Here is a 24,408-nt window from a genome sequence, read left to right as displayed (position 1 = left end):
TCTCGGGCGGACGCGCTGTTAGCACGTGACTTTTGATTTCTTGTTCGTGCATCCACGTGACATAAATCGTGACAGCTAGGTGACTAACACACTGTAGACTGGCTCAGCCTCGGCCGCCGGACTCCCCCCTTTGCTCTGTCTTAAAACAAAACTTGTTTCATTTTATCACTCTTCGGTGACCAAGGACTTCTAACTTTAGACCGCGTTCCAGTCGCATCTATGCCAGCGGACACATCGAAGAATTCTCTTAATGCTCCCCGTCGCACATCTCGCAAAGTAGCGAATGAGGAGGAAACAGAACTCAAGCGCGCTCGTGGTGAAATCTCGTGCGCAGAGTGCAGAAGGTTTTCCCGCTCTTCGAATCTAAAATTTTCCTAATTTATTGCTTGAAGATTGAAACTGAAATGTGACAAGAAAGTACCATGTGGCTCTTGCGTTCGTCGAGGCTGCCCGACCATCTGTCCAAATGGTTGTGTTCAGTTATCCTGCAATAAATAAGCTCTAACATCATTGTAACACCTACAGGTAGTCTTTCTACTGGGCAGGGTACTCGGTATATACCATCTTTTTCCTGTACATTCGATCGTGCTGAGTCGTATTAGTTTCGTCCTTGCAGATACAGAACACCTGCATCACAAGATTGTGGAGATGGGCCAGCGAATCCGACAACTCGAGGATGCACTATCCATTTTTCAAGGCGGTGTGTCTGAGGAGGTTCATCCGCTTCTCGCCGAAGATCTACTTTCCATAAAATTTGGACCAGAAGCTCCGAAGTCAAGCAACGATGCTACACATGAAAGCAGTAGTGTCCCCATAAATTCATCCGGCACTTTAACTATCGGCAATGGGGGTGAGTCGAATTACTTTGGGCTTTCTGCAGGTTCAGAGGTAATGCCACTTTTTCGCTTCCTTTCCGAGTGAATGCTTAGTCACAGTAACTTGAACCCAACAGACCTTGTTCATGGTATGTTGGCTCAAAAAAAGCTAGAGACAGTTAATTTTATCGCATCCTGGCAGGCTGGCGCTGAAATCGATGGCACTTCATCCTTGCAACCAGACGAGTTTCAAAGCATGTCTGCGGACGTATCTCGATTGGAGTCAAGTCTCCCCTTCAGTTTGACTGGTATTCCTGACCATGATCAGTGTCAAAGTATCCTGAGCTCATTGTTAAGTCTTCTACCACCGTACCCGCGGGCTAGTGCACTCTGCGAGACATATATGGAGCACGCTGCTTGGATATTTCAACCAATCCGACGAGAGGAACTGATTGATGACATTCTGTCACCTGTTTACGCTCTTGCTCAGGAGACACAAAATAACACATCTGAATCTAAAACAGAGTGCCCTGAACACACAATTGCCGCGCTCTATATGGTCTTTTCCCAGGGTGCTCTCATGGATTTGACTTTACCACCATGTAACCAGGAAGCAGAGGACTATTTCCATCTTGGCCGTGTAGCATTATCACTCCGTTCTGTTTTCGAATCGCCAACTATTCACACTATTGAAGCTCTGGCTGTAATGGGATACTGTTACAGCAACAGAGGCAAGCAATACGCGTTACACAGCGCGTGGTCTGTCATTGCACTTGCCAGCAAGTTAGCTCAAAGTGTATGTTCATTATTTGACCCCGTCGAACATGTCATTGACCGTATCTTTTTCAGATGGGTCTTCGTGAGTATCTGTCTTCGGCCTCGTTTTCATCAGCCTTCATTCCTTGCATAGACCGGGACCCTTCTCGATTTAATATGAGCCCGAAGGTTGTTCAGCGTCGACGTACTCTATTCTGGGAAATCTTTTCTGCGGATCTCTTTCATGTGAGTGATACTTCTTGTACCTTTACATGGTTTTGACGATGTGGTCAGAGTCTCACTTTGGGTCGTCCTCCATCAAACAGGTTATCGTACATAGATTGCGAATTTCCTGAAGACGAGACGACAACTATGAATGATCAAGGAGAAGTCGAGATTGGGTGTGAGTTCTGACTGTTGCCGCTCTTATTTCGCTGAATCATTCTACTTTGCTAGTTTGGCGATGGAAGCATGTTTTCACAAGAGACGTATTCTCACAAGTCACAGAATTAACGCTAAGCGCAGAACTTCCAAGTTACAGCACTATCCTAGAACTGGATAGAAAAGTTCGCGAGAAAGTCTTACCTCCCCCTTTAAACCTTTATCTTTCTAGCGTTCAAGACAACTACACTACACCATCAGCTTATATTCGTGGCCGCATTCTTTTCCAGTTTAGAACGACGAGTGAGCCCCCTAGACGCAATGACCTTCGGCCCCATCTGACGTCCTTACAGCGATGTTGTTCATTCATCGTAGTTTTTTTGCACAAGCCTTGCTTGACTTTCCCACAAATCCTCTCCGCAGTCCCTATGCTCCATCATTCCTTGCTGCATACCGTTGTGCCTCGGCAACGATCAAGACTACTGTCCTTAACTTCCAAATGTTCCCGGACCTCTTTATGCGTTGGTGGACTATCTGGAGCCATCTGTTGTCTGCAGCTGTACGTAGTTGGTTTAGTATATGGCATGATGCTCAAGTAGGCACAGGTAATTGTGGGATCCATTGTTACTCGAGCACCATCGACGACTATGGCTCCTGCTGCATGGCAGGAATTGAACCTTGCAGTAGAAATATTTTCACGGGGATCAAAGACATCAAGTCGCGCTCGTCATGGTTTGGTGCGCATCATTCAAAATTTACTGCACTAATGGATCTTATTCATGCGATTTCTCAGGCCATCCTAAACAAACTCAAACTGAAAGCCTATCAAGCGCTTGAAAAATATCGCAGTGGAGCGACATTTAACAACCAAGGCAGTTTATCTTCCCTCCTTCCGGAGGTGGGAGGTGATGACGAACTTACCATGTTTGGTGGGCAGACTCGTGTCCTCGTCACCAAGATCCTTTCGCAGCAGAACCGCAAGAAAGTACCATCGTCTGTTCCTCGGTCGGCTGCAGATCCACCGCAATCTACCACGAGTACCCCCTCGATGTCTGACGATGGTAGTCCAGATTCCGTCCCTGACGTCCATCCCACGCTTGTGGAATTTTTGAAAACGCATCCTCCTTCATTGATGCCACATCCCACATTGGGCACTGGGAATGCATTTACAACCTTCCAAAATCAATGGGATGCATTTTCTTTGCCTCCTCCACTCGAATTCACAACACCAGGCTCCGCGCCTGTGATATATCCCTCCCCCATCCCCCAGACATCCGAGTCAGTCTCGTCTTTTCAAAGCCCCCTTCCACAATCCAATTTGTTTGATCCAACGAGCATGAGAGTGGACGATGAGCTTGCTGACCTTCTCCTTTCTGGAGAGTCAGGTATGGATGAGCGATGGAGATCGTTTATGCGGGATTCTGGAATTTGGGATGGGTCCCAAAGTTATGATCTCATGACGGATATCTAGAGATTTGCTTCTTCCTCATTGATTCAGTTCTCAAGTTATCAGATATCCGAAACCTCTTATTTATAAAGCGACTCCGGTTCTGTGCTCAATAGTTGTCATTTAAGCCCACCCATACAGTAATTTTTAGTCCACAAACCAAAGACCGAATGATTTGCAAGGGAGATCGTGAGTAAGTTAGTATTGCCGTTCTCTACGACGTCATGAAGACGACCGCTGAGCGCTGAGTTTTCTACCCAAATGGATGAATAGGATCTGAATAGGCCATCTCAGATTATCATCGCCTTCCACGATAGAAGTCCAAAAAAGCGTATTTGTCCTCCCATCCAAAACCGACCCTTTTCATCTTGCCCATTCTCGCTATAAGCACAGCGCAGACTTCGGCAAGTACATCAGAACGCGGCTCAGGAACCACCTCATTGACTATGAAAAGCTGAGAACTAGGTGAGTCTGAGAGCGGAAGTTGGCGGATTGAGATAGATTGTGGAGAAAGACTAGTGCAAATTTGCAACAGGTGTCGCAGGGGGTTGAGTGTAGCAGCCGGGACCGAGTGCGACAAAGAGGGTTGTGACGCTGTGGGGGGATCATATCTGGAACTGGTTAGATACAACAAGACGGGTGTTGGAATTTGATTTACCTGACAGACATCAAGAACATGTTGTAGCCCTTTGTAGGAACACTTGCGCCATTAAAGACATCAGCGAATCGAAGCAGGCCCCTGCCATTGCTAGTTGTGCATTCAGGAAATACTACAACGGGTCTACGAGCTGAGCGACGAATATCATCAAGACTACGCAAATGCACAGAGGAAGGGGCCGATGGTGTTTTGCCAGTTGAAGATATTATCTCCAATAAAGACACCTGACGAAAGCCGCGAATGACTTCTGGTGAGCTCAATACGCGGTCAAAGGAAGATATAGCTGCGGATCCGGTCCCTGTCTTTCGTCCTGGAGTGTACGATATTGACGATGCATCTCTGGAGGGAGACGCTGCGGGTGCATTCGCAACAGGCAACACAAATAATGGGTTGTATCTCACAGGACTCGTCAGAAAAAACTGCAAACACAATCGAGCATCTTACTTGTATGCCAGCCAAAGGACTTCTATCCAAGACGACCAGTTTGATACTATAAGGTCTCCTGCTCTTGGATTCCACTTGTTCTCAGGAATTTTTCTGGAACTTTTTGTGAGCACTGTCTCAAAAATCAACCGAACATGACGCTGACCCTCTTTTTCGAACAATAAGCTCCGCCGACACTGACCAAAATCCCATCACATAGAGTGCTAAGCGCGCAAGCAAGACGGTGCCTAGCCACGAGATTACATCTTGTAATGGCGGAACAGGACGCTGTGTCCTTGAGCGAAATTGTAACTGTGAACTTTGCAGCCACTCACACAGATAAAGCCGAACACATGAGCTAGGACAAAATGGATCGAAATGAGCACGATGATCACGACAGTCCGTGTTACAGCAACGACCGCTCTGATGGGCGTCAAAATGGTGACGAAGAGGTCACGTTCTTGTGGTGGAACTGGCGCAAGGAAAGGCTGAGTACGAGAGTGAGCCACTGCTTGATAAGTTGACTGTGCAAGTACTAACCTGAATACCAGTTCCAGGATCCTATGAAACAAGAGGTGAGCACAAAGCAAGCCCGACAGTTGAATTGATTACTCGGAAGGAAGAAAATTTCTCCATCCAGCTACTGCTGCTACTCTACCACTGGAAATGCAGGCTGGTGGTGTGTTGGTGACTGATATAGCCCACGACAACAAATAAACATCCGGCTCACTTGCTTTGCCATATTTGGTACTATGCTACTCGGGTCGATCGTGGAGTATTACATGATAGTAGCCGTCCCCTCTGTTCCTGCCTGACACAACACTGCAATCACCAAATTCTTCTTTCGCTCAAATATGTTAGTCGCACTCACGAGTGGGGCTCGTTTTGTCAAGGGCCTCCTACAATCAGCTAGCTCGAGGTACCAAAAGCTCAGTCTAATTGGAAAGGTGACGTCAGACAATGTATTGTTCTCTTGTCAACTTACGAAGTTGCTGCAGGCTTTGATATGGTTCATCCTATTCTTCTATCTCTGCTCAGCCGCATTTATTGTTGTGGTCACTCCGGCTCGCATTGCTCAATTCACGTACGATTTCGCTCAAGACATCCGACATCTTTCCTATGGGTACACAATTCTTATCATTATCATGAGTAAGTGCACTTTCATCCAATGAATTCAAACATATCAATTCCCCTCAGTCGCTGTATCCTTCCCCCCTTTCATTGGACATACTACGCTCCTCAACTTGTTCGGTTTCACGTACGGTTTGCGAGGCTTTTTCCCTGCAGCATTTGGATCACTGGCAGGCTCTGCAATAGTTTTTGTTACTCTTCGAATCATGTTCAGCAAGAGGCTGCGTTCATGGACTTCCACTAATGAGAAATGGCAGGCTCTAGAAGCTGTGATAGTCAGTGTGTTCATTAGCCTCGGCATACTTGCTTACCAGAAGACACCTACAGCGATCAAGAGGCATGCCCTTGATTATTCTCATCCGTGTTTCTTCATTTCCACCGTGGGCTTGGTCAAACTCATTATTCGCAGTAAGTTTTTTGAGTCGTTTGCTGGTTTGGATCTAACTCCTTATTAGAGCATAGCGCCGGTGTCATTGTTCCAGTTCTTCATGGCGACTTGGTTTACCCTCCCGAAGGTTATGGTTTACGTGTTCGTCGGATCTCGTATTGCTAGACTCTCAGACGGCGAACAGAGAAATCATATGGATACCCGTAAGAATATATGTCATGGCATTTCCGCTTTCATTAATGCATGAATTCGTGGCGTACAGAAACAAAGATTGTCAACGGCCTTCTAGTTGTCGGCGGTATCTCGATATCTGTTCTAGCTAGCTCGTTCGTGTCTAGGTCACCACCATTAATAGCAGACTACTTACCCTATACAGGCTGGTCTATCATCTCATGCAGAAGGAGATCAAGCGTCTACATGACAGCCCGTCGGAGCGTGACGAACTCGCTGCAGAGGCACTCGAGGCAGCAGAGGAAGCGCCTTTGTTGGGATCTGACTCTTTGAGTTCTCCGTAGAGTTTCACACCCGCTCCCTTGGTGAGCTTACTGCAGTGGAATCTATAGTGAAATGCAATCAATTACGGAACACCGAATTAAGCTAGCTTTATTATCACTACACATATCTAACTACAGAATGTCACACATGCACGAATAATAAGTCGCTAGTAAAAGTGGAGGAAAAGCAAGGAGAAGCTAGCTCCAATCAGGAAAACAAGTATGAATATTCGACTGTCCTTGGCACGTCTACGTGCCTCCCTCAGCTGCACGTTGCCCTTTTCCACGGTAGATGTCGTTGCAATCGCGTCCTCGTATAGTTGGTCAGTCAGCTCCGTTTGCTGTGTAAGATGCATCATCAGTTCCATTTGAAGGTTACTGATATCCATCAATCGTGCTTCGGCTTGTTGTACGGACTCGAGCGTGTCCTGGACGGATCGGAGAATATTTGCATTCTCCGTCTCGAATTGAAGTATCTGAGACTGTGAAAGCTCAATATCATCGTCATCTCCATCCAGTTCACCTAATGATGAGGCGGGAGTAAGCGTTCTCAGTTGAGTAACAGGGCGGCCGCTCCCGATGGTAGCGGCGATCCCTGAGACGAGTGCTGATGAAGCACCTCCCAACCAGCTGTCTCCCCCTCCAGCAATGGGTTGTTTATGTTGCACAGGTCCCTTGGAGACGATATCCATTGCCTCTTGCGTTGCATTGGATCCTAGAGTTCGCGTGCGTTCAAGTTGACGCTTAACACGTTCTTCCTGCATTTCTTTTTGATTCTGGCTGGCCTCTGTAAGACGCCTGCTGAGATACCACGTTATACTGGAGTGGTGCGCCGCTGTGAAATCCGAAAGTATTGTTGAATTGTTGCTCTTCAGACGGGCGGGCAGGAAGCGTGTCAAGGGATTCACGTTACTTGCAGCGAGCTCAGCACGACCTGTAGAAAAAAATTAATCTTCAGTGGTCGTTTCAAGAACGACGGCGAGAAACAGACCGCACGCTTTTCGAGTGTCTCCATTTCCTTGACTCTGTCTGCGCATCTACTGAGAATGACACGTGCCTGCAGGTCAACTTGGTCCCGCTCCTCGTCTGTGAGGTAACGTATTCCCGACCACGATTTTGTAGAGTCGCTCAGATCGATGGCAACGGAACCATGTCGCGAGAGTGGCACGGCATGTGTGTCTACACTCAGGTAAGGCTTCCGTATGCTAGAAAGCATACGCGTGAGAGTGCCAATATGGTTGAGCTGTGCAATTAGTTTAGAAGATAACCTCGACGTAAGACACATTGTTGCGACATACAATTGTATAGGCTTCCTCTAAATATTGTTTTCCAAATACATTCACGTTAGGGACATCATATGAGGCCTTGCGTCTTTTGGCTTGTGCGACAACGCCTTTCGCTTGAAGGACATCTTTGAAGTCTGTGGTACGGTCGATGAAACCCATAAATAATCGCTGTACAACGACAGTACTAATGGGTGACGGTGACGGAAGATGAGCACAATTGCAACTAGGTTGACCAACGCAGTGGCCGCATGTTGCCGAGGGTCACGTGCCAAGGTCATATAAAGGGTGGAAACAACCTAGTTTTCTTTTTTTATCAACCACGACAAAGTTATATAGACCTCAGTACCGCTGCTTTTACTTGCAGCTTTGACGGAAGAGGTTTTCAAACGCGTGGAATATTGATGTCAGACTGGTCCTTGTTTGAGGCGGATGGTACACTGGCTACTACTGCTTGCCATAGTTTGAGACCAACAGTACTTGTATTGGTATTACATTGTATATTTGAAATCTAAATTCTAGTATCTCAGCCCGATTGTACAAACTCTCAAAGCGAAGTTTCATCCATGATCAGAGGATAACTCGTTTCGGTAGTTTATTGTTGTGGCGTAACCGCAGTCGTTGCCTATACCTCTCGTTGTTGCAGCAACCCCTTCTGTCTGATGATCACGTCAGTATACTTTTCAAGAGACCGAGACCGTATGCTCACAACAGTGATCTTCGTCCGACCTTATCAGGACCCTACAATGTGTCATTTCCGCTAGATCAAGAACATCCTGTTCTTTGACGTGTAGGCAGTTGATAACAGCCACTTCATTAATCTGCCTCGTTTGTGGCATTGTGAATGACCCTCGATCCTCGCTTTCGTTTTGTGGCAGCCGGCTCTTTGTAAGGTTCACGAGCGCACTTCCAGTTAGATAATTGCACCAACGGAAGTCAAGACGAGCAAGGTTTGGGCAATGCCCGGTATCCCCGTGTAGCAGCCGCAGTTGTTCATCAGCAATGTCACTGTCGTGCAGACGAAGTTCCTCTAGTTTCGGAAGGAGCTCGAAACATCGCACGAAATCGATGCGCTGCACGTCAACATCATAGAGTTCTAGAAGCTGAACACAAGGGGAAGACTCAAGAAACCGGCACAAATGAGCGCCAGAAGGCATGTGGGGGCGTGCGAGAGGGTCGGATGAGCAGCGCAGGTGGAGCTGACGCAATGCAGGTGTGTGCATTGTCAAAAGGATTCTGTTCACTTCAGGAGAGACGTGGAGTGTCAGTGATTCCAGATGAGGAAGATCCACAGCACGTTGGCTATCATTGTATGTGCGTGTTCCTGGGTTAGAGAGCTCCAGAGTGAGGTCCCTTAACTCTGGTAAGGCCTGCAACATTTCGATCCAGTCGGTGGCATTTATGGAGGGTACGAACAACGTTGAAGAGGAGAGTACAATGTGCAGTTTCGTGACTTTCATAAAGTTGTTCCATTGTGGAAGATTTGGTTGTTCGATGAGCAATCGAGATAGACGCGAAGCGTCTTGAAGAGATGACATATTCACAGGATCTCCCTGAGATCCCTCCATTTCAGTGATAACATCGAGTTGCCTTAAATCAGGCAACGGGAAATTGCAGCGGCGAAGGACGTAGTTCATTGTTGTGGAGTCTACAGATTTGATGATAAGGGTGTGCCATTGCTTGGAGCGAGGAATGAGTAAACTCAAAACCTCCTCCAATGATGGTGACTCGAGAGGGATATCCAAAGTTATATGCAATGGCGCGTGTTGAACTTTACTCAACCAAAACACCACTTTGCCGGTCGGATTCCCCGATCTTAAGTCAAGGAAAAGATAGGACCATACACGAGGAGATGCTGCGGCTTTCCTCCAAGCTGAGCATACTTGAGAAACAACCACAGGCGCACGCGTCCAACCGCTTTTAGCACATATTTCAAATATGCGAGCTAGTAGCTCAGGAGGTAGGCGGCGAGCAAGAGTTAACAATGAGCGGGCCCGACGTATATTTTCCCGGTGCTTGTCCTTCTGCAAGCGGAGGCGCTCCAGAACAGAATACAATAAGGTCATTTCGCTGTCCAATTCCTGGATTGCCTCCTCATCAGCCATCGTGGTCTGATGGATCAAAAGGATATCGTCTTCCGTGGGTTCGCGAATACATGATACGCAATCCATTATGGAAATTAGAGGTGTCCTGCAAGCTCAAGAGTGAGTGTGACGTCCCAGCTCGAATACATTTACTACGCACGGCGACACGGCGACATTGTGATACCAGCGACGATCCATGCACATCTGGCAAACCCCAAGCCTACCCACCGGCAGATTCTCAAGCAGATACGTACGAATATCGGCGTAAAGCGTGCGCGTGACCGGTGACCGGTGACCTTGTACCCCGATGTGTTTGTTATTGTTTTTGTGACCTTTCTGTATCGTACACGACCTAATCGCCATTTCACCTAGCCAAACCCCGGAAGGTGAGCAAATATTGCATGTTTAGTACGCTATGATGATTCAGAGTGGAATCTTCATCGACCCGCACAACCCATTAAAGTTGCTGGGTCGAGTTGGAGACTATCAAGTGTTCTAGATACTGCTGACGCTGTTACTGCCAGTCAACTAACATCATACCAAGGCTAACAATATCGTGTCCAGAACTACCCATGGACCCACGTCGAGCTCGCGATCCGCGCTTGGCACGCGTGGACCCGCGTTTGCAGCGAGGACCATCTACTTTGCCCACTCCCTCGCCCCAACAACAAAGTGGGTCACTACAAGGCGCGACACAATGGACTGCAAACGGAGCATATATGGTTTCACAGTCCATGGTTCCCAATGTTCTCGTGCAGCAAGTTGATGCAGCTTCCGAGAACGCCATCGCTGGCCCCTCGGCTCCTGCAAACAATGCAGGATATTCTGCATACAAACCTAGGCCACTCTTTTGCGTCGTGTGTGCAAGTAATCAAGTGGGTTTGCGTTCTTAGCAACAATCACGAAAAAGCCTTACATGATCTTTACAGAACCGTTCCATGGAAGGTCATCATGTCTTGCAGTCCGTATCACAACACGTTTTTAACATCATTCATTTCATCTAATGCCAAAAACATGAAGGAAGGCCGGGTACCGAGTGATTTCTTACGGAACGGGCTCTGCCGTGCGCCTACCTGGACCATCAATAGACAAGCCTAATATTTATTCGTTTGGTACACCATATAACTCAATATACGAAGAACTCAATGCGAAAGACCCGAAATTGCAAGTCCGCTATATCGCCTTATGGCCTGAGTCTGACGAATTCATTCTAGGTACACCGCAAATGGACTTCTGCAGATGCTTGATCGTAATAGGCGGATAAAGTTAGCTCCAGAACGGTGGCAGGATAGCAAGACAGTTGCAGACGTAGTTATTACATGTGAAGAACGTTGCTTTGATGCTGTTTGTGACGGTGGGTGCCGTTGGTACCGGTTTTTAAATTCGTAGCTCACTGATATGTTCTCCCAGACCTGCTCAGTCGCGGTGGCGATTTCAATAAGCCCGTTCATATCATCAATATCGAGATCAAAGATAACCACGAGGAAGCGCTCATTGCTGGAAAGGCGATGCTGGATTTGGCCGCTGCAGTACGTTTGCTTTTGCATCTTTCCACAGATCATGGTTCTATACTCATTTGTCGCGAAATTTTAGATCGAAATCTCCCAGGATATTGACGAAGATATCGATAGGATACTGCAGATGCAACAGGAACGCCACCCCCACAGTCTTTTACACGCTATAGCTTTTTACTAGTAAAAGGATTCGCATCATGGGCCCTACGTCGACTTCTGATATGGTCATGTGTGTATTAGGTCAGGCACTCAGAATCCACTTTTATCACGCTCATGATAGGGTGATATATTCATCATATGCCACCGCAATGTCACCGCCATCCTTTCATCATCTTAGCTCACTGTTCTCAGCCGTGGGAATTTAAGACGCAATCTCCCCCATATTATAAAGGGGTTTTGAATCTTGATCTGCGCAGTCCTTTATCAGCACAATGCCCTCCCTTCGCCTCGGAAATATCGCCCCTGATTTTGAAGCAGAGACTACTACTGGACCTATCAAGTTCCACGAATGGATCGGTAACTCTTGGGTGAGCGCATCTCGCGGGCGATGAACCTCGGGATATTGACAAGTAGCCATCTAGGCGATTCTCTTCTCGCATCCCGGAGACTTTACACCCGTCTGCACCACTGAGCTCGGCGAGGTCGCTCGCCGCGCTGGTGACTTTGCTAAGCGCAATGTCAAACTCATTGGAATTTCTGCCAATGGCCTCCAAGACCACAGCAAGTGGGTCGAAGATATTAACGACTTCGGCGCGAGATACGGACCAACCAAAGTGGAGTTCCCCATCGTACGTATAGCAATATTCTGATTGATACAGTCTTTAATATCACCGTGTAGATTGCCGACGAGGACCGGAAAATTTCCACCCTCTATAATATGCTTGATGAACAAGATGCGACTAACCGTGATGCAAAGGGTCTTCCCTTTACGGTACGCTCGAACATCAGTCGAGTCTTTATCGTAATTAACCCACTTGAAGATCCGTACTGTATTCGTGATTGATCCCAAGAAAGTCATTCGCTTGACCATTGCATATCCGGCTTCTACCGGACGAAACTTTGATGAGATTCTCCGGTGAGTCTGTCAAATTTTTGGAGTCGCAACCTGACATGAATAACTGCTTCCAGTGTCGTAGACTGTGAGCATCGTGGCGTGACTATTTGGCACATACTCACTCAGTCTATCCAGCTTTGCAGCTTGGCGATAAACACCGCATAACCACGCCAGTCAACTGGAACAAGGGTGAAGACGTCATTGTCCACCCTTCCGTTGCCAATGATGAGGCCAAGGTCCTCTTCCCTGAGGTCACCTTCCACAAGGTACGACTGTTTGACATCAAACCCGTTGCTAAATATTGACGCATCTCTGCTAATAGCAACCATACCTACGCACAACACCCTTAAAGGTTAGCGAATAAAAGTAAGATGCCGGACGAAGTATGATGTCTGCGTCATTAATCCCAGTTCCGCGATCAGCCCAACTGAGATAATATGAGATGTGCGAGGCGGACTCAAACAAGATAGTCGATATATTGTATTACATACGTGCCAACATGGATTTGGCTCTGCTCACGAGACGGACAGGAGTGAGGCCGAGTCCTGCATCGGGCTCGCTAGTACTGTTCCAGTAAGTCCGTAAAGCCTACACGCATTGCGTGTCACCTCAGGGTCATGTTCTAGCTACTTCTGGATGATACGAACCGCCTTTCAGATGGTTGAATTTCCAGTACAGTAGAGTGATCAGCTCGACGAAAATGGCATTTGTTTGGCTAGTACCCCTGCCACTCCCAGCCTTGCACGGCACCGAACATCTTGTCACTGAGTGTATTCATCCTCTATCGACCTCCCATCTTGCTCACCGGAGCAATTGTTGTTCTGCTGTCAGGATGTGACTCTGTTCTAACTTCTGACAACCTCACACCTGACCAACATCATTGTTGGTTGACAGATTTGATTCACCCGTCGAGCTCGGGCTGACAACATTGCCCGACCCTCGCAAGCCTCTCCACGATCCTTGTGATACTGTGGGCCAGCACGACCCTCGTAATCCTTCCCGTGGTAATTCTCGCGACCCTCCATTACTCTTCATCGCGTGGTCCTGAATCAGTGCTCCAATTTTTGATCGTGATCATCTCCAGCTCCGCGATGCTCTTTACCAGCACAATTCCCATCATTCCCGCTACCCTGGCGGTTTCCTACTTCTAGACAACCATGAATCCAGTGAGATTCGCGCAAAGAGTAATTTCAACAATAGCTATGCATTTACCTGGGCACTTTAGTCACGGTGAGCGGGGATGTTCATACCCAAGCTGATACAGCGCTATATTTTGTAAAATTGTTATGCCAATACCAGTATAGCGGCTGCATAGCCTGCTTTTGTCTCGTTCAGAACATCATTCAAAACACTGAGGATCTCGCGCAGGAATAAAGATAACCACACTGCCAGACTCTGATACGTTTTTGCGCATTGGAACACTTGAATCTATGAGGATTTCATCAAACACAAGCATCAAACAATTGTGAATTTAATAACGCTAGTGAAGGCCTCGACAGTGGACCCACCATATTTATTCTGAGGTAACTTATGCACAATCTGAAAGAGACGTGACAGTACGTCAGTGATCAATGAGCGAAGCTTCTAGCGCTCGTGCACCTTTCGAACAAGGTAAAAGCAGCTGGAAGGTAGATGAACTTATGTGAGGGTATCTCAAGGGTATCTGTAAGTTTGAGCCATTGTCGACGCCGTCGGTCATTTAAAGGATGAGGATTCCGACATCGTAAAAGTAGCTACTAGTACAAGCGACGTAAGCCGTCGAAGTTTTTGGATAACATGCAGCGTACGTACGTACATCCTGTACGTGACCTGCAGAAGAACTGGAGCAAAAGCCCCATTTAGTACCTGCCTTAGTACATGATGGTCAATCGATATTAATATAGTAAGCTGAAATTCCATGTGGTTGTTTGTGTCTGTTGAATTCTGAGGCTGAACGACGCGTGTACCAGTAGCAGTATCACATAACGCGTTCTTCAGGTTTCAACTGTATCATTTTATTCCCCATCAAAGTCATTCTTCATCTGCTATACACATCCCGACATATCATAATGGCCAACGCGGATGGGGGCGCTTACAGGTTCATATTCCTTTCGCTGATCTTGCTGCTTCTCTTACATTTTGTGGCTAGCTACTCCCTTACAGTATTCTCGCCAAGTGGTAAACTCGTTCAGATCGAACATGCGTTGGCTGCTGTCTCTCAGGGCACAACGAGTCTCGGCATTAAAGGTGCTTTGTTTACTCTCGTTCCATATCACAAGCTGATTTTGCCTCGCAGCGTCCAACGGAATTGTCATTGCTACTGAGAAGAAGTCGTCCTCCATTCTAATAGACGACTCCATGATCGAGAAAGTGGCAGTAGTGTGCCCAAATATTGGGATCGTGTATTCAGGCATGGGTCCTGACTTCCGCGTTTTGATCGCAAGGGCACGAAAGAGTGCGCAAGCATATTGGAAAATATACGGAGAGTATCCACCCACAAAGGTCTTGACGCAGGAGATCGCCACTGTCATGCAGAAGGCAACTCAATCTGGGTAAGAAGATACACCTCGTGGTTGTATGTACAAAGGATCATGCGTGTTTTTAATTCTCTTTTTCTAGAGGAGTCCGACCTTTCGGCGTGTCATTACTTGTCGCAGGATGGGACATCAACCGTGGCCCAAGTTTATATCAGGTTGATCCTTCGGGATCTTTCTGGGCGTGGAAGGCCAGTGCTATTGGGAAAAACATGGTCAATGCCAAAACGTTTTTGGAGAAGCGGTGAGGCTTATGTGCCGCATCTATTTCTCTTCCGCTGAGTTCGCGATCATTTATAGATATAACGACGACATAAGTTTGGAGGACGCAATTCACACTGCTCTGTTGACGCTGAAAGAGGGCTTTGAGGGTCAGATGACCGAGAAGACGATAGAAATTGGTGTTGTTACTGTCCCAACACTCGAGGAGCTCGAAGCTGGGAAAATCGGCGGTGAAACAGGCCGACCTAAGCCAACTTTCCGCAAACTCAGCGAGGAGGAAGTTCGGGATTATTTGGCGCTATAGAATTAACCTCACGTGCGTTGCATCGCGTTGTAATAGTAGAGATTTTGATTCCTGGAGATGCATCGTAGATGCCCGTTGAATACGGCCACTGCATTAAATTAAGTTGTCTTCGTAAACTTGGTGGCATATTCCAAGGCAGCGTTTACGCACATCAAACCAGTTCTGACAGGGTCGTGATGGGGTTGCTTGATGAACAGGCTGCAGCCGTGTGGATCGATATACGCTAATCTTCAATGAGAAACGGGTTACATGCAAACAGATCGGCATCCTGTCTTTTAGGAGACCGATACCGGAAGTATATTCCACCCGTTCCGGGGACAGGCTACCATTCTCAAGTGTCTCATGCTCCGCTGGCAACTGATCTTGGTAGCTATTTCCTCTATTTGCGGCATGATAAGTCGTGTTCTTTACTTTCTTTGGCATCAACTTCCCGAGTCAGCAGATGACTGCAGCGTCCCTGGTATAAGATCCCAGCGAGTTCATTAAATTTAACCTAACGAAATACGCGAACACACCAATTTCAACCCACCTAAACACTCAACTCACTGCCCATATGGAAGGAAATTCATCCAAGCCTATCGTGATGCGTCCAAAGGCGACTCATGCGTGCGAGGCATGTCGCAACGCTAGAAAAAGAGTTGGCAACTTTTGGTTCCTTGCATCGCTTGCAGTCTAGCTAATCATCAGCATCAAAGTGCGAATACGACAAGAACCGTCCGGCTCAGCCCTGCGCACTGTGCGCGAAACGGGGAGTCCAATGTAGCCTGACGGCCTCCGCGGTTCAAGCGCAACCCACCACTGTAGCGCCCTTTTACGGGGACTGGGGCTACTTTCAGGGTGACTCTAGTATGCAATAGGTACGCCCAAGTCATTTCGCTTATCTTTGGATATGTGACTAATGACAAACTTCTTAGAGCTGGTTGGGGAGAGCGTCTCATGTAGGTTGGAGAAATCAGAGTTTGATTCGTACCCCAGTCGAAATTGACTTGTACCTTTTTCATCACACCGGCGGCAACCTCGATCATCACCGTATATGTAAGATTTATGAGGCTGTGCATCAAGTCAACCAATTAGGATAGTTCGCTCTTTCGTCCCGTCTTAAAATTTCACCGAGTGGACTTGATGCGGAATTCATTCATCATTATTCATGCCAGCGTTCATGATCGAAGCACCAGAATTCCGCGGTCAGCCGTCTGTTGCAAATTTTTTTGATGAACCACTCGTTCAACTACAAGACCCATCCTGCCATGTGCCCAAGTCAGCATGCAGTACTCGTGAACACCTGCTGTTCCTAGCGCTTATACGAGGCGCCAGGTATTGCATTTATGGCAATGTTCAAGCTCAAACTTTCAATCACCTCGTGTGGACCGTGTTTCGTGACGGATCCGTATCTCCTTGCGATCGCCCAAGATGCATGTTAACGGCACTGCAATACCCAGTACATACGTCAATTTTACTATTGTCGAGCTGAATACAGTAAGCCTGCAGGTTAACGTTTGTGCGCAGGGTCCCATTGGACAGATTTGGCATCTCTGCCAAGGGCCTCTGGAAATTGGGGTTACTGCCGCTTTCCAGTTCATTCATCTTCCTCGCCCCTCCTCAAGAAGTCAGTGGTCGTTGCAAGAGCGTATTGTAATCCTTTCCTGCTCTAACATTAATTGTCTCAACTTAAGGGGCATGGTTATGGAATCCTACAGGGTCTGCCAGGCGACAAGCGTCCGCCCTGCATGTCCTGGTGGTAAGAATAACTTCGGCTCGTTTCACAACCTGACAATGAGCAACCATTCCCCAAGTGGAAATATGATAGATCCGGCCATTCACTCACCTCGCCGAAACCACACCTTTGTCGGTTCCAATCAAGTCCTGCAAGCATAGCTCGTTGTCACTTTTCTGTTGCTATATAAGAAGCGCGAACATCCTCTATATCTTCATGGATCCAGTGATGAGCGCAAGTGCGATTGCGATGCAGCATCGAGCCCCTCAAGCCTGTACATCATGCAGGAGGCTCAAGAGGAAAGTTAGTGACTTTCTGACTTTCTGACTTTTGCATTCTTAACCTCTTATCATTTGTCAGTGTGTCTTTAACCCAGCCTTAGGCATCTGCAACCGGTGCTCCGAGACTAGTAGATCATGCGTGTACGCTGAGGTCAATCCGACTGCTCCGCACGATGATTCCGTCGCTGTCGTCCATCACAATGCATCCACCACGTCCATGAATGCTGGTGCGGCTAAGACTTATACTTCTTGCGCGGCACTCACACCCTCCACAGACGCTTCTGGTCACCTGGATGCCTCGCTCCATCAGGGCAATCCCTTGTACCTGGCCACGTTTAGTACCCTACCAGTCCCACCCGGCTGGTTGAATGATTTTGTCCAGCCGAATGTGTCAGTACACTTTCCTTTACGTATTCCTGTGCTGAATGTTTTGTCAGACCATCCAATGGAAGTCACGCGGTTGACATGGGTCCAGGGAGTGGAGGCATGTCTGCTTACCCATCAACCCATCCTGGCGGACAGGGTTAATAATAGCCGGTCGGCTAGTACGCTAATGCTACCCTCCTTGACTAATGCCACGACCGTGTAGATATGACGCGGGCTTTTATGACTGCTGCAGCAGTGTTCTTCGATCGAATGGACAGTTTTGAGTTTTGAGTTATGTACCTACTTGCCTCGTCGTTGTATGCTTCCCTAGCTAAGATTTGAACGATGTTTTTCCCCTTATCAAATTTCCATACCTCATGGGAGTCAGTATGAACGAACTTTCCGACTTCAAATTATCGCGACCCTCGGGCGCTTGCCTGAAGAGGAATGATTTCTTCCCATTGTCAGTTTATTTGAAAATACAATCTATGTCTATCAATACTGTGTATGATACCCCTGCCCCTTCTACACGAACGCCCCAACATGAGGTTACCCCCATCAGTCCACCATTCCCACCGCTCGCGCAATCCGTCGATTGAACTCTTAGTAATATCATTGTCTGTGTCGTCACTCTGCGATAACGAAGTTGTGGAAAATCTCAAAGTACAAACATCGTTTCAATGGCGGCCAGCTACAATATCGTACAGGTAAAAATACAATCGTCGATGATCCTTAGATTCGGTGGTGTCATTCCTGCCACTACAGCGGCCAATCGAGCTTTTCTCCGAAGTTCCAGTGAATAGCCTTGACCGAAGTGTACTCATCAAGGGCATAGCTTCCAAGTTCACGGCCTACTCGCAAAGTCAGACCTATCGAACGTTCTTTATACGGGATAATTCCTCACCGATGCCACTCTGCTTTTTCCCGCCGAACGGGACATTGTTGTTCAACAAATTGTACTGATTGACCCAAACCTTTGGATACCGTCAATTAGGGAACATGTCGGAGCGACATAGGGCATACCGTTCCAGCTTCAAGAGCAGACGAGACGCGCATACACTGGCTTGCATCGTCTGAAGTTTCGGAAATATTTTAGTGCCAATCAGATACCCAGGAGAACTACGCACTGGAGTGTAAACCAGCACCAAGGCCGTAGGATGTGTCATTGGCTAGCGAAATACCTTCCTCTTCAGTTTTGAATCGGCCGACTGCAAGCACCGGTCCAAAGATCTGTTAGTCAACATTACTATTAGATGTTCAGGGTTGTTCCGCAGGATGTGGGCATCCTGCCAGCATCGGAAGCACACCTCATCTCGGACCTGATTCGCATGAACGTGAGCGTGGAGTAGTACTCTGGAAAACAGCTTTGGCGCTTACAATATCCATGTTCGCATTTATGTCCGTAAAAACTGGGAATCGATCAGCGGTGGCGGCAATGTTCCGAAAGCTACGGATACTTACTTGTAGGGTCGACAAAGAAACCCTTGCCCGGACGCTTTTGGCCACCCAAAGCCACCTTTGCGCCTTGGGCCCGGCCGCTCTCGATGTATCGCCAAACCTTGTCAAATTGAGTTTTGGACACCTGGTAAAGGGTGTGAGATGTGGATGGTGCGATCCCTATGATTAACCGACCAGGGGTCCACCACCGCTCTTCTCGTCGAAGCCATCGCCGATCACGAGCTCCTTGGCTTTAGAAACGAGAAGCGAGACAAACTTATCATAGATCGTGTCCTGAACATACAAACGAGATCCTGCCGTGCAATCCTGGCCGGTATTGTATAGAACACCGAGACAAGCCCAGTTTGCGGCTTGCTCCAGATCCGCGGATTCGAAAACTAACTGGGGTGACTTGCCACCCAACTCCAGAGACACCTTCAGACACATGATATTAATCGAATTAACTGAATTGGCGCCTTGAAATTAATTTCACCTTCTTCAAATTGCTTTTGGCCGCGGCTTCCATGATCTTGCGGCCAGTTACTGTAGACCCAGTGAACGCAACCTTATCGACATCCATATGCGCCGATAAGGCCGCACCGCCAACAGATCCCAGGGAAGGAATCGTGTTCACCACGCCTGGTGGAAAACTAGTTTAAAATTGGGGTCAGAAAGAATATCAAAGATGAGCGTATCGCCTACCCGGCTTCAGCGATAAGCTTTGACAACATGAGAGCCGTCAAAGGGGTAAGTTCAGAAGGTTTCATAACGATCGTGCATCCGCATGCAAGGGCAGGGCCAACTTTCCATGCCCTGACGAAAACGTCATGTTTCGATCTCCAAGATCTACGCAGTCAAATACATACCACATATTGATTGGGTAATTCCATGGAATGCTATATCGTGTCTGTGAACATGTGCAAGGGAACACATGGAAACCACCCACATTTGTCCGCAAACCCCAATAGGATCGTGCCTAGTGAAAGCAAGCTTTGTTTTGTTGTCGACTTCGATGGTCTGAGAATAGAAAGCATGAATACAAGTTCTTTCGGTAAAGGTGCTCCATATACTTGTCCGGTTATTTTATCGGCCCACCCCGCATAGTACCGCAAGCATTGGATAGTGTCCCCGATATCAAAATCCCTGATATAATCAACGTCAATTTCAGTTGAGAAAGAAGACGGAAAGAAGATATATTTTCGTACCTCGCGATTTTGAATGGCTTGCCGTTATTCAAAGATTCGACCTCTGCGAGAATATCCTGATCCCTCTCTATAAGATCTGCCAGCTTATTTAGGAGCTTAGACCTTTCAAATCCAGTCACATTTTTCCCCCATGTGGTATTGAAAGCATTGCGAGCCGCCGCGACCGCTATGTCTATGTCCTTTGCCGAGCCTGATAGTCATTGAGTTTAGCGTAGTAGATCTGAGAGCAATGGGATTTACCAGCTGCTACAGAGCATATAGTCTCCTCTGTCGCAGGATTGACTAGGCTGCATGGTTCAAATAAGTTGCGATCATTATCAGGCAGATGCGAACGATCGTACTGGATAAGATCATTAGGGGAATCCGCGGAGGGAACAAACTCGTTGTTGATGAACAGGCCAGTCGGAATATCGAGTTCGCGATTCGTAGCACGTATGACAATGCGGGTTGATAGGGATGCCATGGTGTAAAGTGTATGTGAAGAGCGATGCCAAGAGCGTCCGTGAAGAAATGCTCCACCGAACAGTGAATACTTTTAGCCGTGTACAGAGATCATCTGTTGATAAGATAACGCCGCATGTGCTTGCCAAGTACGAACACGTGTATATACCAGATCTTCGAACCTGGGGTATCACGAATCAGAAGCATCCAAGGACCCCAGCTGCGGGCACAGCAAAATAATTCAAAATGATATTCATATTCGTTTGCATCGCCATACGTCTTGCTTCTCTGCCGGCACTGCAAAAAAAAAAAACATTCACCGTTAATATTCTACAGTCACTGTACAGCAACTTTCCACCTAATGATTTACAAATTCATATGCGAAACAAAAGGCCTTTCAGAAGCCACTTCCCTAGAAATGCAAACAATCGGCCCGTTGTTTTTTGCATTGCCCTTTGGGATGCATCTTCGAACGAGAACCAAAAAAAATAATCTTGATAGGTACCTTCGCCACTGGGCAAACGAGGGCTATCGCAAATTTCTAAGACGGGGAACGTGCGCAATGAGTTGTGTTGCAGTACACTAGCAGGTGAATCTGCTGCAGAACTGGAAGTAGCGAAGCTCCGCCATCACGGTGAAATGTGCATTTGTGGTTCAAATCGCGGCAGCCGTCACGTCATTGACGCACAAAAAGCTGCATCGTATAGTTTTCATGGTTTGAGTGCCGCAAGGACGTGTTGGACTTCATTTGGGTACAGCATCTGGCAAAACGATACCAAGCTCAATCAGTGTCATTGCCAGCACTAGACCAGTGATATCCCAGCAGGGAGGCTCATAGTCATCGAGTACCTACCTGTTTAGGTTAGATGAATCGTCAACTTCCAATAGAAGGCATGGCCGAGGTGAAGCGACAGGTTCCTACGACCTTTCTGGGTGCTATTGTCCGATATGTATGTGCCATGGGTCTCCGAGGCAGCCTTGATGTGGGTGATTCTGAGATTCTTCGGGACGCTACCGGTGGCAGGGAACAGGCTTGTGTTATCTGATATGTAGATTTGACTCACGTAAGAGTTGAAGGCCTTACGCCACTTCATGCAGAAACAGTAGGTTGCTCTCCGAAGTTGGCCTGGGACCCACATATAAGACGAGCTTTCTTGTGTGCACATGATAACGGCTGGGTAAATCGATTGATGGCCGTACATTCTATATAGGCTCATGTGATTTCCGCCACTGATATTCCTGCATACGAAGCTGATTTAGCATGCCATACAAACAACAGTTAACACAGAGTGTTATCATCAAGACATGCACATACACTGTCGTAAGTCCCCTTTTCATCTAAGGGCTTGCTGTCCTCGTCGTACGACATCCGCTCCATTGATCCATCATGCAACGTAAACTTGCTATCTTGATGTTCTCAAGATAACCATTTATGGTGCGTACGTGGGGAAGTCACTGAGTCGTGCTGACAGATTCCTATCTTACAGAACAACAAACATGAGGCAACTGGAAGGCACGAGTTGAAATTAATCTTGTACTTCTCGCGCAAGCATGCCAGCATCCTCGTCGGTTACGAACATGTTATTGTCGAGACCTTGCAGGAAATTGGAGGAACGAAACTCTATAGCCTATAAATTCTGCCAAGAGACGCGCTCTTACGAACACAGTCCTATAAACGCAGCGATAATGAGTTGTGACTTCTCGCTAACCATTCGATTATCAACTCACAACCTTTCGATAATTCTGCGCGAATTGTGCCACAGAACTCTACCTAAACCTAAATGATGATCCATCCAGCTAGGCCTAGCCCTGTTGTTCGGTTAGAGGCACACAATCCGACCACTTACCGTACTGAACCATGATTTTGGCCGCCTAAAATTGAGGAGTGGACTCCAGGTGACCAACCAATGAATGCTGATAGTGGCAGGTGAGCAGTTCGGTGATCGGAGCAGTGCCTAAGAGAGCGTAGTAATAATATCGCCTCAGCCAGGCCCCCAGAGCTCTCTATGATGTTCAGCCGGAATTTTGCCTATCTGAGGCTCAAACTTTGTGTTTTCCTCGTCTATGCACCATGAGCCTTGGACTCCAGTGCTCCAAATATGCTGAAGCATCTTGTTTTTAGCCTCGGAAAGACTCACTGGCAAGGACTTATAGGCGACTGTGGTGGTACATCCAGGTCATCTCCGAGCCGATGCGGATGGAATGAACTTGCTTCTGTTGCAGTTCTGCAGAAGTTGCCGAAGTTAAAAATTCCTGGCGGGCGCATGTTGAGACATAGTTTTAGCTGCTGCTTGTTGCATCTTTAGATTGTGTATTCACTTGAATTTTACCCGCCAAACGCCGTTGCCTTCAATCGTCACACTAATGCCGTGACGTGACACGTGACAACCTCATTAGATCCGGGTCTTGACGGCCGAACATCATAGGGGCCTATCTTGTTGAACCGCTGTCCCTGGCGACAAACATTTACTCACTTAACAACCCAGCTAGGAGTCGGGGATAACTCTTTACTTCGTGACTGCACCCGGAATGATTCCAGTGTGACCCAGCGAGCAGCTAAACCATTTGTCGAGACGGAATGTCCCGCACCGTATGAAGTAACATCGAGAGTCCGACTGTAAACGGTCTGGTTCATGCATCACGATTCACCCACACCTACACAATGCACGCTACACCAGGTGCAGCGTATTTTCGATAGCCCCCATCCCACATAAATTTAAAGGCTAAGCTCAAACCCAAAACCCAACTCTGGCCCACCCTGTTTGTCAGCCAATCTGATTGAAACCTTCACCTGCTAGAATAAGAATGTTGCAATATTGCACAATTTTTGAAGCAAGCAGCAAGCGAACTCGAGACACACAACGGACTTAGCTTACTCGAACTCTTCCAGGCATTATACCCTTGGTCCATGCTTCAGCAACTAAGTATGGCATTGACTTTTATGCTACTGATGATATATGGGTTGGATTAGCATTGAATCGAACATTCGAACGAAATTGTATTACTTCACAAATAGCTGGATGATCGCATCACAGCTGCAGAGCATGCATACATGTCTGCGACTCAATAAGTACTGATCATGAGATAGGAGTGAAATACACTCACACTCAACGAGATATATTTGCCCCAACCAGCAGATTCTGTCATAGATGACTCCAGTGGAATTGTCAGATTCAAAAGACACTTGGAAGGGTGGTGCGAAGACTCACCCTCTGCTTCTCGAAGGCTCGATGCGATCCTGTTGCAGAAGGGTCAGTAAAAGTCATCAAGTCCAGGGGCAAATGCCCATATCGAGTTGCGCTCTCCCTATCTCCGAGACTTCCTGGATGAAACACCCCGAAACGTGAATCCGCATGTCAAGGTGTCGCCAACATCGTCCCTTATTGTTTCGTCATCGCTAGAGGTAAAGCTTCCCAATGACCAATCGTCAAAGATAAAACAGGACAGCGTTCGATGTCCAGATACCACGAATTTCTAGGTATGTAGCGTCCTGTCCT

At 47.4% G+C, this 24,408-nt stretch overlaps 12 protein-coding genes across 12 annotated transcripts; 8 read left to right on the top strand and 4 right to left on the bottom strand.

Annotated features, from left to right (window-relative positions):
* The first annotated feature begins 104 nt into the window (after positions 1-104).
* F5891DRAFT_1001025 (fungal-specific transcription factor domain-containing protein) lies at positions 105-3,503 on the top strand. Its single transcript, XM_041360145.1, has 13 exons — positions 105-344; positions 393-469; positions 526-553; positions 603-888; positions 953-964; positions 1,018-1,611; positions 1,665-1,674; positions 1,726-1,817; positions 1,866-1,974; positions 2,028-2,255; positions 2,306-2,511; positions 2,558-2,689; positions 2,746-3,503. The coding sequence occupies exons 1-13, from the start codon at positions 220-222 to the stop codon at positions 3,421-3,423; spliced, it is 2,577 nt and encodes an 858-aa protein (XP_041232880.1). The 5' UTR covers positions 105-219; the 3' UTR covers positions 3,424-3,503.
* Positions 3,504-5,262, bottom strand: F5891DRAFT_1001022 (uncharacterized protein). Its single transcript, XM_041360144.1, has 7 exons — positions 5,093-5,262; positions 5,021-5,041; positions 4,816-4,968; positions 4,647-4,768; positions 4,502-4,594; positions 4,058-4,453; positions 3,504-4,010 (listed from the first exon to the last, which is right to left on the bottom strand). Exons 1-7 carry the CDS (start codon positions 5,114-5,116, stop codon positions 3,698-3,700), a joined length of 1,122 nt encoding a protein of 373 aa, XP_041232879.1. The 5' UTR covers positions 5,117-5,262; the 3' UTR covers positions 3,504-3,697.
* Positions 5,253-6,642, top strand: F5891DRAFT_1001017 (Golgi apparatus membrane protein TVP38). The gene is made up of 7 exons (XM_041360143.1): positions 5,253-5,427; positions 5,479-5,629; positions 5,678-5,886; positions 5,939-6,019; positions 6,067-6,202; positions 6,262-6,325; positions 6,376-6,642. The coding sequence occupies exons 1-7, from the start codon at positions 5,335-5,337 to the stop codon at positions 6,512-6,514; spliced, it is 873 nt and encodes a 290-aa protein (XP_041232878.1). The 5' UTR covers positions 5,253-5,334; the 3' UTR covers positions 6,515-6,642.
* On the bottom strand, positions 6,643-7,991 carry F5891DRAFT_1100399 (uncharacterized protein). Its single transcript, XM_041363566.1, has 3 exons — positions 7,792-7,991; positions 7,490-7,736; positions 6,643-7,427 (listed from the first exon to the last, which is right to left on the bottom strand). The coding sequence occupies exons 1-3, from the start codon at positions 7,936-7,938 to the stop codon at positions 6,661-6,663; spliced, it is 1,161 nt and encodes a 386-aa protein (XP_041232877.1). The 5' UTR covers positions 7,939-7,991; the 3' UTR covers positions 6,643-6,660.
* Positions 7,992-8,114: 123 nt separating this feature from the next.
* Positions 8,115-10,180, bottom strand: F5891DRAFT_1001014 (uncharacterized protein). Its single transcript, XM_041360142.1, has 3 exons — positions 10,021-10,180; positions 8,486-9,966; positions 8,115-8,435 (listed from the first exon to the last, which is right to left on the bottom strand). Exons 1-3 carry the CDS (start codon positions 10,062-10,064, stop codon positions 8,347-8,349), a joined length of 1,614 nt encoding a protein of 537 aa, XP_041232876.1. The 5' UTR covers positions 10,065-10,180; the 3' UTR covers positions 8,115-8,346.
* F5891DRAFT_365922 (phosphoprotein phosphatase) lies at positions 10,166-11,680 on the top strand. The gene is made up of 6 exons (XM_041371562.1): positions 10,166-10,735; positions 10,790-10,821; positions 10,881-11,024; positions 11,075-11,214; positions 11,271-11,389; positions 11,454-11,680. The coding sequence occupies exons 1-6, from the start codon at positions 10,433-10,435 to the stop codon at positions 11,553-11,555; spliced, it is 840 nt and encodes a 279-aa protein (XP_041232875.1). The 5' UTR covers positions 10,166-10,432; the 3' UTR covers positions 11,556-11,680.
* A 125-nt stretch (positions 11,681-11,805) lies between these two features.
* Positions 11,806-12,792, top strand: F5891DRAFT_940502 (1-Cys peroxiredoxin; the record flags this gene model as incomplete). The annotated part of the gene is made up of 7 exons (XM_041374280.1): positions 11,806-11,901; positions 11,956-12,162; positions 12,213-12,305; positions 12,355-12,449; positions 12,503-12,513; positions 12,564-12,694; positions 12,751-12,792. 7 exons carry the CDS (start codon positions 11,806-11,808, stop codon positions 12,790-12,792), a joined length of 675 nt encoding a protein of 224 aa, XP_041232874.1.
* A 326-nt stretch (positions 12,793-13,118) lies between these two features.
* On the top strand, positions 13,119-13,778 carry F5891DRAFT_1001004 (uncharacterized protein). The gene is made up of 3 exons (XM_041360141.1): positions 13,119-13,262; positions 13,323-13,432; positions 13,513-13,778. The coding sequence occupies exons 1-3, from the start codon at positions 13,129-13,131 to the stop codon at positions 13,587-13,589; spliced, it is 321 nt and encodes a 106-aa protein (XP_041232873.1). The 5' UTR covers positions 13,119-13,128; the 3' UTR covers positions 13,590-13,778.
* A 577-nt stretch (positions 13,779-14,355) lies between these two features.
* F5891DRAFT_365845 (nucleophile aminohydrolase) lies at positions 14,356-15,514 on the top strand. The gene is made up of 5 exons (XM_041371561.1): positions 14,356-14,505; positions 14,557-14,654; positions 14,704-14,959; positions 15,027-15,185; positions 15,242-15,514. The coding sequence occupies exons 1-5, from the start codon at positions 14,477-14,479 to the stop codon at positions 15,465-15,467; spliced, it is 768 nt and encodes a 255-aa protein (XP_041232872.1). The 5' UTR covers positions 14,356-14,476; the 3' UTR covers positions 15,468-15,514.
* Positions 15,515-17,397: 1,883 nt separating this feature from the next.
* On the top strand, positions 17,398-18,119 carry F5891DRAFT_975027 (uncharacterized protein; the record flags this gene model as incomplete). The annotated part of the gene is made up of 4 exons (XM_041376484.1): positions 17,398-17,484; positions 17,542-17,852; positions 17,900-17,985; positions 18,052-18,119. The coding sequence occupies 4 exons, from the start codon at positions 17,398-17,400 to the stop codon at positions 18,117-18,119; spliced, it is 552 nt and encodes a 183-aa protein (XP_041232871.1).
* Positions 18,120-18,587: 468 nt separating this feature from the next.
* Positions 18,588-20,933, bottom strand: F5891DRAFT_1181587 (aldehyde dehydrogenase domain-containing protein; the record flags this gene model as incomplete). Its single annotated transcript, XM_041366050.1, has 16 exons — positions 18,588-18,679; positions 18,733-18,802; positions 18,852-18,901; positions 18,956-19,058; positions 19,136-19,147; positions 19,206-19,237; positions 19,290-19,410; positions 19,461-19,700; positions 19,759-19,915; positions 19,968-20,078; positions 20,132-20,161; positions 20,212-20,282; positions 20,336-20,408; positions 20,471-20,660; positions 20,711-20,757; positions 20,812-20,933. The coding sequence occupies 16 exons, from the start codon at positions 20,931-20,933 to the stop codon at positions 18,588-18,590; spliced, it is 1,521 nt and encodes a 506-aa protein (XP_041232870.1).
* A 2,670-nt stretch (positions 20,934-23,603) lies between these two features.
* Positions 23,604-24,256, top strand: F5891DRAFT_1000966 (uncharacterized protein). The gene is made up of 4 exons (XM_041360140.1): positions 23,604-23,872; positions 23,928-23,965; positions 24,046-24,077; positions 24,137-24,256. Exons 1-4 carry the CDS (start codon positions 23,820-23,822, stop codon positions 24,239-24,241), a joined length of 228 nt encoding a protein of 75 aa, XP_041232869.1. The 5' UTR covers positions 23,604-23,819; the 3' UTR covers positions 24,242-24,256.
* The last annotated feature ends 152 nt before the right edge of the window (positions 24,257-24,408 follow it).

The sequence above is a fragment of the Suillus fuscotomentosus genome (genome assembly GCF_016647785.1).
Source record: "Suillus fuscotomentosus strain FC203 chromosome Unknown F5891scaffold_3, whole genome shotgun sequence".
NCBI lineage: Eukaryota > Fungi > Basidiomycota > Agaricomycetes > Boletales > Suillaceae > Suillus > Suillus fuscotomentosus.
The sequence above is the reverse complement of the archived record's forward strand: the minus strand, read 5'-3'. Positions and strand labels throughout refer to the sequence as shown.